Source organism: Bombyx mandarina, chromosome A1 (genome assembly GCF_030267445.1).
Source record: "Bombyx mandarina strain Sakado chromosome A1, ASM3026744v2".
NCBI classification, from domain to species: domain Eukaryota; kingdom Metazoa; phylum Arthropoda; class Insecta; order Lepidoptera; family Bombycidae; genus Bombyx; species Bombyx mandarina.
The window spans coordinates 11517030-11534096 of record NC_143234.1 but is presented as its reverse complement, the minus strand read 5'-3'; the positions used below and the strand labels follow the sequence as shown (position 1 = coordinate 11534096).

At 42.1% G+C, this 17067-nt stretch overlaps 1 protein-coding gene across 1 annotated transcript; it reads right to left on the bottom strand.

Moving 5' to 3' along the window:
- Nucleotides 1-4647: 4647 nt before the first annotated feature.
- Nucleotides 4648-16580, bottom strand: LOC114240154 (carboxypeptidase B). Its single transcript, XM_028170605.2, has 5 exons — nucleotides 16449-16580; nucleotides 15147-15356; nucleotides 12329-12431; nucleotides 6337-6648; nucleotides 4648-5391 (listed from the first exon to the last, which is right to left on the bottom strand). The coding sequence occupies exons 1-5, from the start codon at nucleotides 16511-16513 to the stop codon at nucleotides 4795-4797; spliced, it is 1287 nt and encodes a 428-aa protein (XP_028026406.2). The 5' UTR covers nucleotides 16514-16580; the 3' UTR covers nucleotides 4648-4794.
- Nucleotides 16581-17067: the final 487 nt, after the last annotated feature.

The window sequence follows — 17067 nt, the reverse complement described above, 5'->3', positions numbered from 1 at the left end:
AGATATAGATCCAGACATAGATCCAAAAACTCAATTAGACAAAACGATTTGTTTTTGTAAACGAGCCTGGTGATCACCAAGTCGCACCTTTAGAATTAAAGAGACCTATTTCCAAAATTTTGGATTTCGACTTAATTCAAAAATTCGACTCTTAATAATCAAATGACCAAAAGTAGCTTATAAAGCGACAAACTTATGCATCGGTCTCTTTCACTCCATTCCCTTTCCCTACGTCTTTTCGGCTTGAAAACTATTCGATGCTTTCCAAAAAACGTATTTTTTGGGTTGGCTCTCTATAATTCTAACGGCGCGAAGTGAAGAAAAAATCAGAAAACATCTATTATCATCTTCTGACCAGAAGGTCACGACGCAACTGAACACAAGCAATAAGCCAACATTGAAAATAATAATAAACCGACTGTCTTAGACTGTCTGACGTACATTTAATTAATTAATTCTCGTTATTTATTACTTAGACTAATTTGATATTCTGGCAATTACTTTTTAGCTGAAAATTTAATTATTTTAAGGCTTATTAAGTTAATGTTGGTTGTAAGCTCAAGCAGGTCGATCGGATAGGCGCTATTATAATTCAATTGAGACCGAGACCTGATGTCTCAATTGGGTCATGGTGATTACGCTGTGCTGAGAGATCGACATCGTCAGATAAAGGAAAGCTCATCTCTCTTCGGACGGAGATATATGTATTGTTTAAGTGACATTTAATTGATTAGTAGACTGTATGTTTTAACTAGCTCCCTTCCACGGTGTTTCCCGAGCGCTATGACATGTCCTTCTTTAAAAGAGGCTTGTGGAGAGTATTAAGCGGTAGGCAGCGGCTTGGCTCTGCATTGCTGAAGTCCATGGGCGACGGTAACCACTCACCATCAGGTGGGCCGTATGCTAGTCTGCCTACAAGGGCAATAAAAAAAAAACTAGAACTAAAAAACAAAATATGCACCACAATCCGCGTTGAGACACGATTACAAATTTCAATTTAGCTGTTTAACGTTTGTGCTCTTTATCTAGTCGGAACAGATGACTATTTCGTGGTAGAAGTAAGTAGAATGGTAGTAGAGGAAGAGGTAGATCTAAGAAAAAATTAATGGATTGCGTGAAAGACGATGTGTGTAAGAGGGGAGTGAGCGAAGAAATGGTATATGATAGCGGAGTATGGAAGGAGAAAACATGTTGCGCCGACCACAGGTGACTGGGAGAAGGGCAGGAGAATGATGAGTAAGTAGAATGAGTAATACCCGTGCGGACTTACAATACACTCGATTATCTGGTCGTAGCCCCTTAGGCTACCATCGAATAGGTAGGGAAAATATAACAGTAATTTAAAAAAAAAAATTTTTTTTATTCTACTGAATAATATTCCTTTATCATGGAAATCGTTTAAATACATCTTATTTAATTCTTAACAAAAATAAAAATAGATGTTAGCGGGATTCGAACACAGGTACAGTCGCGTCTCTGGATACCAGTAAACCGGGCATCTTATCTTTGAGGCCACGACGTTTTCATCTAATATAGATAGCTTACATTACGATATTTTATTGTAAAATATTTTCACGGAACTTACAAGCGTCATAAAAAAAATACGATACTAATTTTATCGCTTCATTCCGTAGTGACGTTGTAATACGATATCGGAATTCCCCAGTTTCTGTGAGTGCCGCTCCCTTTTCGAACGAAACAAATCTAGAATAGGCACGTATATATTTATTTTATCTGAATAATTATCGATATCGATTAAAGAACTAACGAATTGTTGTTATTTTGATTGGTTGACTTAAGATTGCCGTAATTGGAGGTCAACGAATCCGGAACGAGGTGGTCCGATAGAGAACCAAAGTTATCGACATAGGACAACGGATTAGTGACGTGGCAATGGACTGGCCATGTTAGCCGAAGAACCGATAATCGATAGAGTAAACGTGTTTTTGAGTGGAGACCGCGAATTGGCAAATTTAAAAAAAAATATATTGCTGTATAGGCAGACGAGCATACGGCCCACCTGAGAGTGAGCAACGTCAGCAATGCCAGGGGCAGAGCCAAGTCACTGCCTACTGTTTAATATTCTCCACAAGCCTCGTTTGAAGAAGGACATGTCGTAGCGCTCGGGAAACACCGTGGAGGGGAGCCCATTCTATAGCCGGATGGTGCGTGGCAAAAACGTCCTCTGGAAACGCACTGTGGATGAACGTAGTGGCTCCAGGTAGTATGGATGAACTCTACTCCGATGGCGGGCGGTGCGATGGTAACCACGAGATGATGGTATCATCTCAAATAATTCCTCAGAGCACTCACCATGGAACATACGGTACAAAATACAGAGGGAACCGAAGTCCCACCGCAGACCCAGAGGTTCCAAACGACAAGCGTGCAGTGCAGGATGCCCTCACACTCAGTGGAGTGACGATCTATGCAGCGGGAATGGCAAGAGCTGGATGAGAGAAGCCGAAGATCGTGCTTAGTGGAGTGTAGTTAGAGAGGCCTATGTTCAACAGTGGCCTACTATAGGCTGATGATGATGATGATAAATATAAAAAAGCATAAACACCATAAATCTACCTAGCTCTTTTACTAGTTACAAACAAATTATACACGAAATCTTAATCGTAGCCTCTTCAAACAGTTCCGTCGACATATCGATATTGAATTTTATCGATAAGCCCAATCCCCAGCGTCCATAGGTCTTGACGTTCCGAACCAATATTTTCCGGACTACCCTCTTCCGCGTCCGAGACAACGTGCAGGCATCCCTATGTTATTGCCCACCTGAATTGAAAAACAATGCGAGATTCACAATAGACATTTCCGCCACGTGTAATATAAGTGGTACATGGTTGTTTAGAAGAATTATGGGGTAAGGACAGGTTGAGGGTAATGGGCTTTGTTGTTCTAACTGCCTTAGTTGGTTTTGAAGGTTCCTTTTTTTAGTCAAAAGATATAAATTTATTGCTTTAGTAACAGATTCAAGTATCGCTTGGTTTTGTCGGCAAGTGGAGCTTGTAGACACGCTACCCACCATGAGGCATGAGGACATAGTTTCAAGTGTAGGTGTAATGTAACGGATAATCCTTCAATGGTATGCTTATTCGAGGCTGAAATTTGCAAGATATTTTTGACGTGACAACGTCTTATAATTCGATGGAGCCGGCTGCACGCACGAAAAAACATGACTCATGCGGCGTTACCTCGCTCTGAGGCGTATTTTCTTATGACGTTGTCACGTTCAACTATCGTAAGTAAACCGACTTTACGGACAACCGTTTTTTATTTATTTATTGTTTAGATGGGTGGACGAGCTCACGGCCCACCTGGTGTTAAGTGGTTACTTGAGACCATATACAGCAACAAAGTAAATGCCGCTACCCACCTTGAGATATGAGTTCTAACTAAGGTTTCAATATAGTACACCGGCTGCTCCACCTTTCAAACCGAAACGCATTACTGTTTCACGGCAGAAATAGGCAGGGTGGTGTACTGTAGGCGGGTACCAATTTTTCTAATGAAATACGTACTCAACAAAATGTTCACGATTGACTTCCACGGTGAAGGAATAACATCGTGTAATAAAAATGAAACCCGCAAAATTATAATTTGCGTAATTACTGGTGGTAGGACCTCTTGTGAGTCCGCACGGGTATGTACCACCACACCGCCCACTTCTGCCGTGAAGCAGTAATGCGTTTCAACTTGAAGGATGGAGCAGCCGTTGTAACTATATTGAGGGCTTAGAACTTATATCACGTTGTAGATGTCTATGGGGTCCAGTAACCACTTAACACTAGGTGGGCTGTGAGCTCGTCGTCTACCCATCTAAGCAATAAAAAAAAAACGTCTTCCCGTACTTTCTTGACAGGCCACTATAGTATAATGTAATAATTTAATAGTCGCATTGCTTGATCAAAAGGGCTCGAAGGCTTGGTTGATCAAAAGTAGTTCATAGAGGCTAGATCATATTATTGTTTTTTGGTTATGTTATTTTTTTTTAAAACCTCACCGTTAATAATCTGGCTACTCATTCATTTGACTTTTGACGAAATGGCTATCAACGCAAACAGAAGCATGATATCCTATTGTAGCCTTGCAGATCGATTCCCGGAGACATGCACCGCATCCTCTCATTGGAAACTTTCCGACGCATTTCGATTTCCAACGCATTAACATTCAGAACTGTCTCCGTAGACAACCTTAGTGTTGGGACGTTTGCAATTACATCGATAGAATGTTGTGTATTTTGTTTTTCAATACTTAAGAGCATGGATGCGTACTATAGTAATTAATTCCTGACTTATTTGGCTGCAAAGTAATCTTGTGTTTCGGTTTGACTTATAACTTAGCAGGCTTAGGGACCCCGGTAACCTTATTCGTCGAACTCGACAAAGAGGTCGACGTGCAACCTAGCCCATGAATCAGCTTGCTGAATTTCTTTGCCGGATCTTCTCAGCGGGTCGCGATTCCGATCCGGCAGTAGATTTATTCGCGAAGCAATTGCTTTTGAGTTGTTAGGTCTCCTTCGGGGGCGCTCGGGCAGTTGTTAGCAAATCCCACCCCTCCTGGCTGAGCCTTTGCTCGCAAACCTGTCCTGGTGAAACTGGAAAGGCCTTCGGGTCAATAGTAATATTTCAATCATAAAAAAAAGGATTTCTTTATTTCATAAAGATCGCGACTAACTTTACACTTTACTTATATGTACAATAGGAATTAGATTTAATACCATAAGTTTTCTAGCATAAGAAATGTTGAGATAGGAAAAATAGATGTGGCCGAAACATTAAAACCTTACTTCCTGAAAATATCACCAGCTCTTCTAGCACCAGCTACAATACCAAGCCATGTTTCTTCGCATACTTGCTGAATGTATCTCGGTTCTAAGACGAAACCTTGCATGCCCGAATTCAGACCGGGCAACTCATACGTGTAACTAAACGGAACGCCAATTGAATGAGCGTAGTCTTCCGATGCTCCTGATGCAGCATATCCGATGACCAGAACGGAATTGCCGACGACGTAACGCGGGAAGTGGCTTAACGCTTTACTGTTGATCGCGTCGGCCATCGCTATACCGACCGTGTGAAGTCCTAGAGCGTTGTTCGACAGTGAGCCATCGTGACCCCAAGGGTACAGGATCATGCTGCCAAAGCTATGCATGGTCAGGTACAGTGCGATGCGCGGCAGATGCTCGTGCAGGATGTCGCGTACAGCTCTTACTTCGACCTCGGAGAAGGCTCGGCGCCCGGCAAACGTGTCTGCGCATGCGTTGCTGCTCGTACCCACAGTATTCCAGAAGAAGTCATAGTTGCGGTTACCGTCGACCCCCGGGCAAATAGAGCCGAGAGCTGATTGATCTGTCGATCGGGTCTTGCGCCAGAAACGATTCTGCATAGAAAGAATGATTTGCAAATTATTATATGGCGTAGTTAATTAAAAAATATCAGCGATTTTCTTGAAAAAATATCCTGTCATTTTAGGGACATACACTAATAATTTTTAGAACTGTAATGAACATGAGAGGATCTTATATGTTAATAGTCCGTCTGAGCTTAGGGGCCCTATAAAGGTGGGTATGACCATCTTACTTATTTGCGCTACTAAGCACGCTTCAGTTCGTGGAGTTGGTATACTGGACTTTTTTTTTTCTTTATTGCTTAGATGGGTGGATGAGCTCACAGCCCACCTGGTGTTACGTAGTTACTGAAGCCCATAGACATCCACAACCTAAAAGCGCCACCCACCTTGAAATATAAGTTGTAAGGTCTCAAGTATAGTTACAACGGCTCCCCCACCCTTCAAACCGAAACGCATTACTGCATCACGGGAGAAATAGGCAGGGTGGTGGTAACCACCCGCGCGGACTCACAAGAGGTCCTACCACCAGTAATTACGCAAATTATAATTTTGCGGGTTTCATTTTTATTACACGATGTTATTCCTTCACCGTGGAAACCAATCGAGAACATTTGTTGAGTATGTATTTCATTAGAAAAATTGGTACCCGCCTGAGATACACCGGAACATCGCTCAACACGAATGCACCGGACGTCTTATCCGTTAGGCCACGACGACTTCAAAAGAGCGTATAGGACTATGGAAGGGCTGTGCGTTCCATTGTCTGATGTACCTTGGATCCATGGAAATTGCTCCAAGGAATACCTTCATATGATCATATCACCATCACAGTGTATATGTCCCTGTCTGTTTTGAAAAGACCACGCAGGGATACCGCTATTAAGGGCTAAGCTGGACTTGGCTTAGGTTTGTAGCGGTCACAAAGTTCACTAGTTTAATATAACACTTGTCTCCTTTCATATAAACTAAACTTACGTTGGTAAATGTGAACCGATAACCATCAGGATTGACAACAGGGAAAAGGATCCAATCAAACCGGTCCAAAAGGTCTGGTTCTGTCACGTCTTCCACTAGCTTGCGAATGGCCCAGGTGACTGTCGGTGGCGAAATCCATTCTCTTGCGTGGATACCGCCATCGATGACGATGACCGGCTTCGATTTATCTTCGAAATTGGTGCTGGAAATCTTTAGGTATTTAAGATTTCGACCCTCGAAAGATTGACCGGCGTTGACCAGGGTTGCTCTGTTTGGGAATCGCCGAGCAACGTCGTCAAGGTAGGCTTCGATCTGTAAATGGGGGTAAATCATTATCGAAAAAAAAAATCGGTTTGTCTGTAAAGTCGGTTTACTGACGATAGTTGAACGTGACAACGTCATAAGAAAATACTGATGGAATGTTTTCATTTTTCAATTATCGCAATTATCGTTGCTATAAACAATTGAAACCACATTCACTTTTCACTGAACTTCATACTTGACGAAAACATGTAAATGTATTATTGTATAGCAGCTGTCCACGCGGAAGCATCGCTCACTCAAGTAGGAGAGAGACAGATGTCGAACGCTGCCGAACGTGGAGGCCGATTGTGCCTTTTTGTCGCTCGTTGCGCGCTCTCGCTTGCACTTCAAGACTTAAATGGAACGCCTCAGAGCGAGGTAACGCCGCATGAGTCATGTTTTTTCGTGCGTACAGCCGGCTCCATCGAATTATAAGACGTTATCACGTCAAAAACCTAGCGAGCTTAATTCGCTGGGTCTTTCTTGAACTGTGGATATTTTCGAAGAAGCGAAGAGATAACAATGTTTCGCATAAAGCTGTGCTATGCTCTTTTAAATTTAATTTGTTTAATTAGGGCAAGTGGTTTCGAATATTCTCTCCTCAATTTTCCTTTTTTGAGTATTTTATGTGTTGTGAAGTGCATTCAGAAGTGCCCAAGATTAGATATTTAAAATACTGTTCTGATAAAATGATTATAGGTTCGCCTTCTCTGTATTTTATCTCGGATAACCAATGGTGCAACAAAGCCTTTAGATATTTAGTGGACGCCTGTGTCCCCATAAAACTGAGTAATTCCCAGGTACATTAAAATATTCCGTTTAACGTAATATCGGACTGATCGGACGTTTTTACGAAATACCTACCGATTATTTTTTATACTGTGGCACTTTTGGCTCCATACCGATAATAATATAGTAGTTCCAAGTGCATGTTTTGTTTGGCTATTAAATTACCGTACTTTTCAGTAGCTAGCGTAGTACCTAATAAGTTACAGTGGTCACTTCTAACTTAGAGACAAAGCCCGCTGAGTTTCCGTCCCGTCGCGTCCGGGCGTAGTTAGAATAGCCCCTTAGGCTGATCTCACACGGCATTGTCCTGCACATATCCTCATACGGTAGATTTCAATTCATGTAAAAACAAATGTGAACGAGATAGAGCTATACTATGCGCCACTCCAACGTTAAAGCTCATTCGTTTTGCTTGACGAGTCCGTTGAGTATTCGTTTAGACGCATAAGCGGTGTAAGATTTTTGGAACGAAGTTTCTTATGGGACGATGCGGAGGGGTACCCTAACCGGGGAAAAAACGTCCGTAACGTAAGATTTTTATTAGTAATGCACACAATGTACGACTTAACTTTGTAATAACGTACAAAAAATAACATATTTATATTGTATATTTTTTATAAATCATTGTGAATAAAATAAAGTTGATAACTTTGTAAAGTGGTTTTATTTTATTTTTATCAATAAAAAAATTATAATGAAAAATTTATACCCAAATAATTATTTTCTTTATACCTCGAATAGAACTTAAAATTATTTTTTTTATAATAAGGAACTTTGTTCCTATCCGGTGTCACACGACACCACACATCTTTTTTTTTTGGTTCTATGTACAATGTACGTGCCACTATTCATTCGATAAAGCGTATACGGCAAATAAACGTGCAGGACAATGCTTTGTTAACCCAGTCTTAAGCCTTGTTCGGACTAGGCGAGTATTTTAGTCGAGTACCGAGTAATTTAGTAGCTAAATGTGTCTGAGCACCAAAAATTTAGTCGAGTAGGTTAGTAAATAATGTAGTCAAGTCAATCCATTTTGTTCTTTATTTTTATGATTAAAAGTTTACTGGTGGCCCGAAGGCCTTTCCAGTTTCACCAGGACAGGTGGGCGAGCAAAGGCTCAGCCAAGAGGGGTGGAATTTGCTAACAACTGCCCGAGCGCCTCCGAAGGAGACCTAACAACTCAAGAGCAATTGTTTCGCGAATGAATCAGTAGTAACCGGATCGGAATCGCGACCCGCTGAGAAGATCCGGCGAGAAACTCAGCGGGCTGATGCATGGGTTAGGTTGCACGTCGACCTCTTTGTCGAGTTCGACGAGTACGGTTACCGGGTTCCCTAAGCCTGCCCCTAGTATTAGAGCTGAAGGCATCTAATGCTGATGGATCCGTAAGGACGTGTCTAGGGCGTCGACGGTGACTGGCTCCTGCATGATCAGGATTCGGGGAGTAGTCAGCGGCGGCAACGATAAGGCGATTATCAAGACGCATAGCCTTATCGAAGTATCGTTCCGACGCTGACTTCATGTATTTCCGAATTGATTCGAGGCCCAGGTCGTCGTGTAGGTCAACGTTCCTCACGAACCACGGAGCCCCGACAGCTAACCTGCAAAAGCGGGATTGTAGGGATTGGAGGGTGTCTATGTGTGTGCGGGCCGCGTGAGCGAACACCACACTCGCGTAAGTCATGACGGGCCTTATGCAAGTTTTGTAAAGTGTCACCTTGTTCCGAAGGGACATTTTACTCCGCTTACAGATCATGGGGTAGAGTCTACCGAGAATAAACGCGGCACGGTCACGGACTGATTTTATATGCGGGCGGAATGTCATCGATGCATCCAGGGTAACGCCCAGGTACTTGACCTTCCTGGCCCAGGGTATGGGTTGTCTAAAGAGAGTAATCGGGGGTGTGAGATTCCTCCTCCTAATCCGGGAGGAAATCCGTGTGGAGCTTCCCCTCTGAAATAGCACCGCAGTACTTTTCGATGGGTTGATGTCTATGCGCCATTTTCGGAACCACTGTCCTAGGGCTAGGGCTGCGCTCTGAAGCTTCTTCGCGATTAGGGACTTATTTCTACTAGAATAGTAAACAGTCGTGTCGTCGGCGAATAAAGCTAAATGGGTCGGCGGCGACCGGGGAATATCGTTGACGAATAAGCTAAATAGGAGGGGTGAGAGGACAGAGCCTTGCGGGACTCCAGCTGTGAGAGGTCGTGGGGAGGAGCGGGTTCCCTCGACTCGATATCGAAAAGAGCGGTTCGACAAGAAGTCCCGTATGATGAGCACGAGACTATCCGGCACGCCCATGTTGAATAGTTTGAAAATCAAACCATTGTGCCAGACTTTGTCGAACGCTTTTGCGACGTCGAAGAAGAGAGCTCCTGTGTATAACGGTTTTGGTCGATTAAGCCCCACAAGAATGTGCTCCGTGAGGCGGTGCACCTGTTGAACGCATGAGTGATTTGTACGGAATCCGAATTGTTCATCGATGAGAATGCCCTTGGATGAGACGAAGTCTCTGAGGCGTTTGTAGAGCAGACGCTTATACAGTTTGCCTAGAGACATGAGGAGGCTAATCGGGCGGTAGCTCGTCGGATGATTTTTTGGTTTACCGGGTTTATGTATGCCGATAACGTCCGCTTCTTTCGAAAATAGATGCCAACATCACGATGAGTTGGACGGGTAGAAGTTTAATAAGGCGGTTAGATATACCGTCGGAACCGGGAGCCTTGCGAGGACGTAGGTCTTTGATCAAGTCTTTAACTTCCATCGGGGTGACGGGTGGTAACGCATCCGAGGGTGGCAAGGAGGCTCTGCGTTCTACCTCACTGTCTACTAATTCTACATGAACAGGGTCCACGGATTGAGTGCTGGGCGTGCACTGGGTTTGCAATGTATCGGCCAGCAGCTCTGCTTTTTCGTCATCATCGAACGCCGCGAGTCAGCCTGAGGGGCCTACGAGGGGGGGCATAGTTACTATCGTATCCGATTTGAGAGTACGAGCTAAGCGGTAGTAAAACCTTTGGGAGGGCGCGAGTCCTTCTAAGAAATCAGACCATCTGGCTTCTCGGACTTCGGCGATGCGAGACTTTACGTCGCGTTGTAGGGCACGCATTCGAATACGATTTTCCGCGGTAGGATACCTGTCGTAGGCGCGTATATTAGGAGTTCCCTAATATCGTCGGACAATTTGAAGCGGTGAAGGAAGTCCTCCGCTACAACTTGTTTCGATGACCTATCTAATGTCGAGGTGATGTGTGACGTTAAGATGTCTATGGCTTCAGCGGTATCCTGAGGAGACGGGGTAGAGTCCGGGTTAAACGGGAGCGATGGTGGATCAGATTCAGCCAGGCTGATGCCCAGCGTGTGCCAATCCACCACAGTCCTCGTGACGGGAACGGAGTCGGGAGCGCGACCGAGCTTCATAACGACGGGACGGTGGTCTGAATCTAACTCTGAAACTACTTCGATCGAGTGTAAGCTCAGAGTTACGTTTTTTAATAACGCTATGTCGAGTATATCCGGGCGATGCGCGATATTTAGCGGGTAGTGAGTCGGTGTTAGCGGAGCGACGGTATCGAAGGCGAGATCATCGACTAACGCGTCAAGCCGCCTGCCATTCGGGGTTGTGGTGTGTGAGTCCCACCTGATGTGTTTACAATTTAGGTCGCCCGCCAGAATGACAGAGCTCCCCATGCCGAGCAGCGCCTCGATATCACTGCTTAGAACGATCTTATCCGGTGGAAGATAAACGGACGCGATAACGATCGGCGCGTGTCCCGTCAGTGAGATTCGGCACACTGATGCTTCGATATTAGCGAGCGCGGGAGGATCGAGCGGGACGCAATGCAGGGCTCTTCTATAGTAAATGACGGTACCACCACCACGAGCAGAGAGCCTGTCGTTCCTGACCATGTTATAGTTCGCGATTTTAGGGTCACGGCGCGCGGGCTTAAGTAGGGTCTCCTGCACTAAAAAGACATCAATTTGATGGTCACGCAAAAAATCACAAATCTGATCACGTTGATTTGCGAGACCGTAAGCGTTAAAAAATCCTATCGTTACGGATAGGGGCTTTATTCTACTTATATCCGCCATTGATTACCGGCGGAGTGAGGGGAGGACGTACGTATTTAATGACGCGTATACGTCGGCGTATTCTTGCACAACGGCGATAAAGTGTTGTGCAGTGGAGGCAGCGCGAATGGCGTCGCCCAAAGCGTTAACGCGCTCAAAGTTGATCGACTGAAAGAAGTCGATCGCTAAAGCGAGATTGTCGGACGCGGTCGGAGGGCAAGTCGCGGGAGAGGGACGAGTTGCGGGGGCGGGACGAATCGCGGAGGAGGGAGTTGTAACCGTGTTCGTGTACGGCAGCGGTTTCGCCCAAGCCGAGACACTGGGCACCGGCGCCGGATCGAACGCTGGCTTAGCCTGCGACACAGAGGGTGCCGAGGCTTTGATGTCTGGGCCGGAAGCTCGGAGGCGGTTTTGGCGGGCGACGCGGCGATTTATTTTCGGGGCTCGGGGGCATCCGCGGTAATTTGCGGGGTGACCCTGTGTACGACACAGGACGCAGCTAGGCGGTTCCGTCGCGATTTTTTGATCGCGAGTGCAGAGGGCCGTGGCGTGATCTCCTAAACACTTGACGCATCGGGGGCGCGCGTGACAGTTACGGGAAGAATGCCCGTATAATTGGCAGTTATGGCACTGGCTAGGTGTGCCTTTCTTGTGTGGGGTTTCGACGGCGACCATTTTGTTCTATTTTATCGGGCGAGTAGCGAGTAGTTTAGCTACTAAATCACTCGGTACTCGACTAAAATACTCGCCTAGTCCGAACAAGGCTTTAGGCTACCAACGATTAGGTAGGAAAAAAAATTATCACTATGTTTTGGTAACCGAACTTACCGCTTCCCAGGTCTGGTAATTGTCATAGGGCAGTCTTGCTCCGTTCCTAGCTTTGGTCGCATTGTGTGCCTCTTCAATTAACATGTCGTCGTAATCAAGCTTACTGTAATAGAACATTTGTTTTGTGAAGTTTCAACGATGTACATCTATATTTATTTGCCTATATGTATGTAACCTCTATACGATTTATCTTAAAAGAGGTTAATATGTTATAATCTATATATATATAAAAATGAATTGCTGTTCGTTAGTCTCGCTAAAACTCGAGGACGGCTGGGCCGATTTAGCAAATTTTGGTCTTGAATTATTTGTGGAAGTCCAGAAAAGGTTTGAAAGGTAGATAAATATGAAAATGCTCGGAATTAAATAAAAATAACAATTTTGTTGTTCCTTTCTTTGATGTGTCCCCTGTCGGACGGATTTATTTTGTTTGTTTTAAGTTTATTTTATACAAAAGTTTAGGTCTTTTATTTATCGATTGAGGCACTGCGATGTCTGCCGGGTCAGCTAGTTTGTTATAAAGATGAAATAAATGGAATTTTTAATATTGAAACATTAGAAATATAAAAACAATTTGGGATTTTGAAATATAAAAAACATACAAAAGCGGTGAAGCAATAGCTTTAAATGTCGTTTCTCTATATAGAGCAACTCAATTTGTGCTATAGTTTTACTAGGTTAAACTGTATTGTGATGTAAATAAAATAATACTTTATATTGTGTATTATCGTGGATCGTGATGCGTAGAAGCGAAGATCGGGTTCAGTGGCGAGCTTTGGGGGGAGCCTATGTCCAGCAGTGGACTGCCGCAGGCTGATGATGATGATGATGATGTACTATCGATGTTCGTTTTGGTACTAACCGATTGATGGCAGTGTTTTGAAAATTATTTTTTCTCTTTCGTTTGGGCGCGGGAATGAGTGCGTATGTGTTCACTCTAGTTTTGCGTTTTTTTGTACAATAATTATAAGATGTTGGCTTTTAGTTTAGCTTTTAGCTTAGAACTATTATCTCAAGGTAGGTGGCGGCATTTACGTTATATATATCTATGGGCTCCGGTAACCATTTAACATCAGGTGAGCCGTGAGCGTTCACAAACCCAACCAATAAAAAAAATTGATATTTTTTTCACTTTAATCAGAATGTACAATATACGTATACAATTAAATCACAAAAGGAATCGATTAAGCTGTAGATTAAATAAAGAAAAAAAAAACAAGCTATTAAATTATCTTATCTTATACCTTTAAACGAGCAAATCTTGTATATTAATATATAGTAGAGGTCCCGCAGTAGTCGAAATTCGACTATAATTAATTGGAATAGTAAGTTTCTATTTGATTGTATTGTATTGACACTATTATGATTGTATTTTATACTTCTACTAGCGACCCGCCCTCGCTTCGCTTCGGAAACATTAAAACACACATGAAAACATAAAAAAAAAAAAAAAAAAATGAAAATAAAGTAGCCTATGTTCATCAGAGACAATGTCGGCTTCTAATGGAAAAATAATTTTTCAAATCGGTCCAGTAGTTTCGGAGCCTATTCGAAACAAACAAACAAACAAATCTTTCCTCTTTATAATATTAATACTAGCGACCCGCCCTCGCTTCGCTTCGGAAACATTAAAACACACATGAAACCAAAAAAAAAAATAAAAATTAAAAAAAGTAGCCTATGTTCATCAGGGACAATGTCGGCTTCTAATGGAAAAAGAATTTTTCAAATCGGTCCAGTAGTTTCGGAGCCTATTCGAAACAAACAAACAAACAAATCTTTCCTCTTTATAATATTAGTATAGATATATAGAGTATAGATAATCACAAACACCAAGACTACAGTATAAACAAATATTAACAAACAATATTTAATCTATTCTCAATTTGACAACAGACGTCAAGAACAAAAGTTTGACAATAAATAGTATGCATGCGTGTGTGCGTCAAATACATGGTATGTAGTGTGTGTAATGTTTTCTTTATTGATTTACTGTCTCTTTTATGCATTATTTAAAAAAAATATTAGCATTGTGCACTTCTTCTCTATATTGTCTATAAGTGTGGGAAATTGCATACTCCTCCGTAAGCGCAATTTTCGTAAAAAGGGATACAAAGTTTTTGCTTCACGTATTACTATATAGATATAATCTGAATCTCGAAACCGGCTCCAACGATTTTAATAAAATTTAGTATACTGGGGATTTCGGGGGCGATAAATCGATCTAGCTACGATTTATTTTCAGAAAATGTTGTTTTATTCGCGTTTTCAATAATCAACTTTATCGATAATCGACTTTATGACTCTTCCCGACATCTATTGGTGAATAATAATACTATTTTTCTTAATTGAGAGCAACTAACCGCTTTAAAGACACAACATCATGGCGCTATAAAAAAAAACCGGGCAAAGCTTGGTCATCATCTAGTTCTACTGACTTATCACAATGATTCATCGATATCAGCGTAATTCTAGATTTGAAACCTGCTCGTATTGTTTAATGTATTGTGATATAATATTTAATTGATTACGTAGTAGTCGAAATTGATGATACATACCATAATTACATTTGTTATAATTCATAACTTAGACGTTTTAGGTATGTTTGTAAAGAGTTTTTTATGTGACTTCAAAATGTGATCCTTGTGGAAGTCAATCGCGAACATTTGTTAAGTACGTATTTCATTAGAAAAATTGGTACCCGCCTGTGGGATTCGAACACCGTCGCATCGCTAGATATGAATGCACTGTACGTCCCATCCACGGCCACGAAGACTCATATAGCATACGTGATACAGCGGCATCGCAAATCACTAACCTTTTGATGTCATCAGCATGGATCCTGTAGGCAATACCCTGGCCATCCATTAGACTCGTGAAAGCTTCGAGCTGATCAGGCTGCACGAGGACCAACCCTTCACGCTGCGTGGTCGCATGACCGAGCACATCCAGGTCCAGTTGCTGTATCAGCGAACCGAAAGTCTTGAGTTGGACATCGTTTGATGGTCTCACGTGGAAAGTTTTCCACCTGAAATGTTTATGATTCAATAAATTAAGTACTTCAAGTTTGGTGCTATGAATATTCAAGTTTCCCGTATTGAAAATAGACTATGAGTAGCGAAGGTCGCAGGATGATTGGATACAAGTCCCTTAAAACATATCATTACGAAGTTTTTATATTTTTTTTTATTGCCCTTGTAGTCAGACGAGCACACGGCCCACCTGATGGTGAGTGGTTACTCTCGCCCATGGGCGTCAGCAATGTCAGGGGCAGAGCCAATACTGTTTAACACTCTCCACAAGCCTCGTTTGAAGAAGGACATGTCATAGCGCTTGTGGCCAAGTTTGGAGGATGTCGGCCAATGTTGTAAGAAGCAGGGTGACAATCTTGAAAAACTACTCATTACAGCAAAGTGGAAGGAAAGAGGCAAAGGGGGCGTAGTCCTATGCGCTGGCCCAATCAAATTAGGATGACATTGGACTCCAACATAAGTGTGGCTATCCAATGCACAGTGGACAGGAATGAATGGAGGGACTTAGTCGGAACAAAAGCTCTCCGTAAAGGTCACGACCCTCAGTACTGAGGCGCAAGGAAGAGGATGTTTAATAGGGCACTTTGTAGGCTAATGTTGAACAAAATCTAAGGTACATACGCAAAGTCACGTCATCCCTTCCATTTCATTATTTGTTAATTGTCACATACGTTAAGTAAAATATTCGGTGAACAAATTGTCAGAATATAAGCATTTATTTTCTTTGGTATCACAAAAACCTATTCCATTAAGTAGTCATCAGCTCAGCGCATCTTATAGATCCTATATATCTATACTAATGGACGATTCTGATCTTCTTGATTTTCGTCTTTATCAACAGCATCTTCATCTTATGTGTGAAATACGCATTATTTTGTGCACCAATTGGGAGTATTGTGCTAAGTCGGCTTCTGGATTGAAGCAATTGCGGATTCCAACTTGAAAAATTGCATGAGTATATTCGCAGCTCCAATGAGACTTTAGCTTAATATGTATCACAAGTTTTTACATTTAATTATTAATAAAAATAAAACTGTTCATTTTCCATATAATTTAAATAATTTTCTAAGTAACCAAATATTACTTACCCAATATAATGTTCATGTCTGGCGAACACAAACGTAATGAGACCCAACAGAATCCAAGCCCTCATCTTGCTACAAGAATGTGCCAATGGGAATTATCTTACTTTTTATAACCATATTTTGAAGATAAGGGTGTCGATAAAACGATAACCGTTATCGACAAGACTCATCGTTTATCGGTTTGAATAGTGATTTGCTAAATGTTTAACCGGCCCCAGAGTATGTCGTAAAAATATTAAAGGTTAGAAGAACATCAGTCTTGTTTAAAAGTTGAGTATATTCTCTTCTCTTGTACTACTGGGCGCTATTTCTGGGATTTCTATCCGACAATCCGCTATCAGGTTACTAAATCCTGGATACTCTTATCAAAATAGATACGTCCAATGTCGATGTTTACAACTTGAGTGTAAAATAAGTTTAGCGCTACATTGTAGAACATATAATAATATATTATAATTAGTGGTCCCACAGTAGTTGAAATTCGACTATAATTAATTAAAATTATAAGTTTGACCATTATTATGGTTCTATTGTCAAAGGTTATTTATTATATTTCTATAATCAAAAATTTCGCCAAGACTCCACTATAGACAAATAATATTAAAGATAAATAATATTAACC

Excerpts from the sequence above, each read along its gene's own strand:
- LOC114240154 (XM_028170605.2), bottom strand. The coding sequence starts at position 16,513 with ATGAGGGCTTGGATTCTGTTGGGTCTCATTACGTTTGTGTTCGCCAGA. Across the intron at positions 12,432-15,146 it reads CATGCTGATGACATCAAAAG|TAAGCTTGATTACGACGACA; the intron begins GTTAGTGATTTG and ends GTTCTATTACAG. Across the intron at positions 6,649-12,328 it reads ATTACCAGACCTGGGAAGCG|ATCGAAGCCTACCTTGACGA; the intron begins GTAAGTTCGGTT and ends CCCCATTTACAG.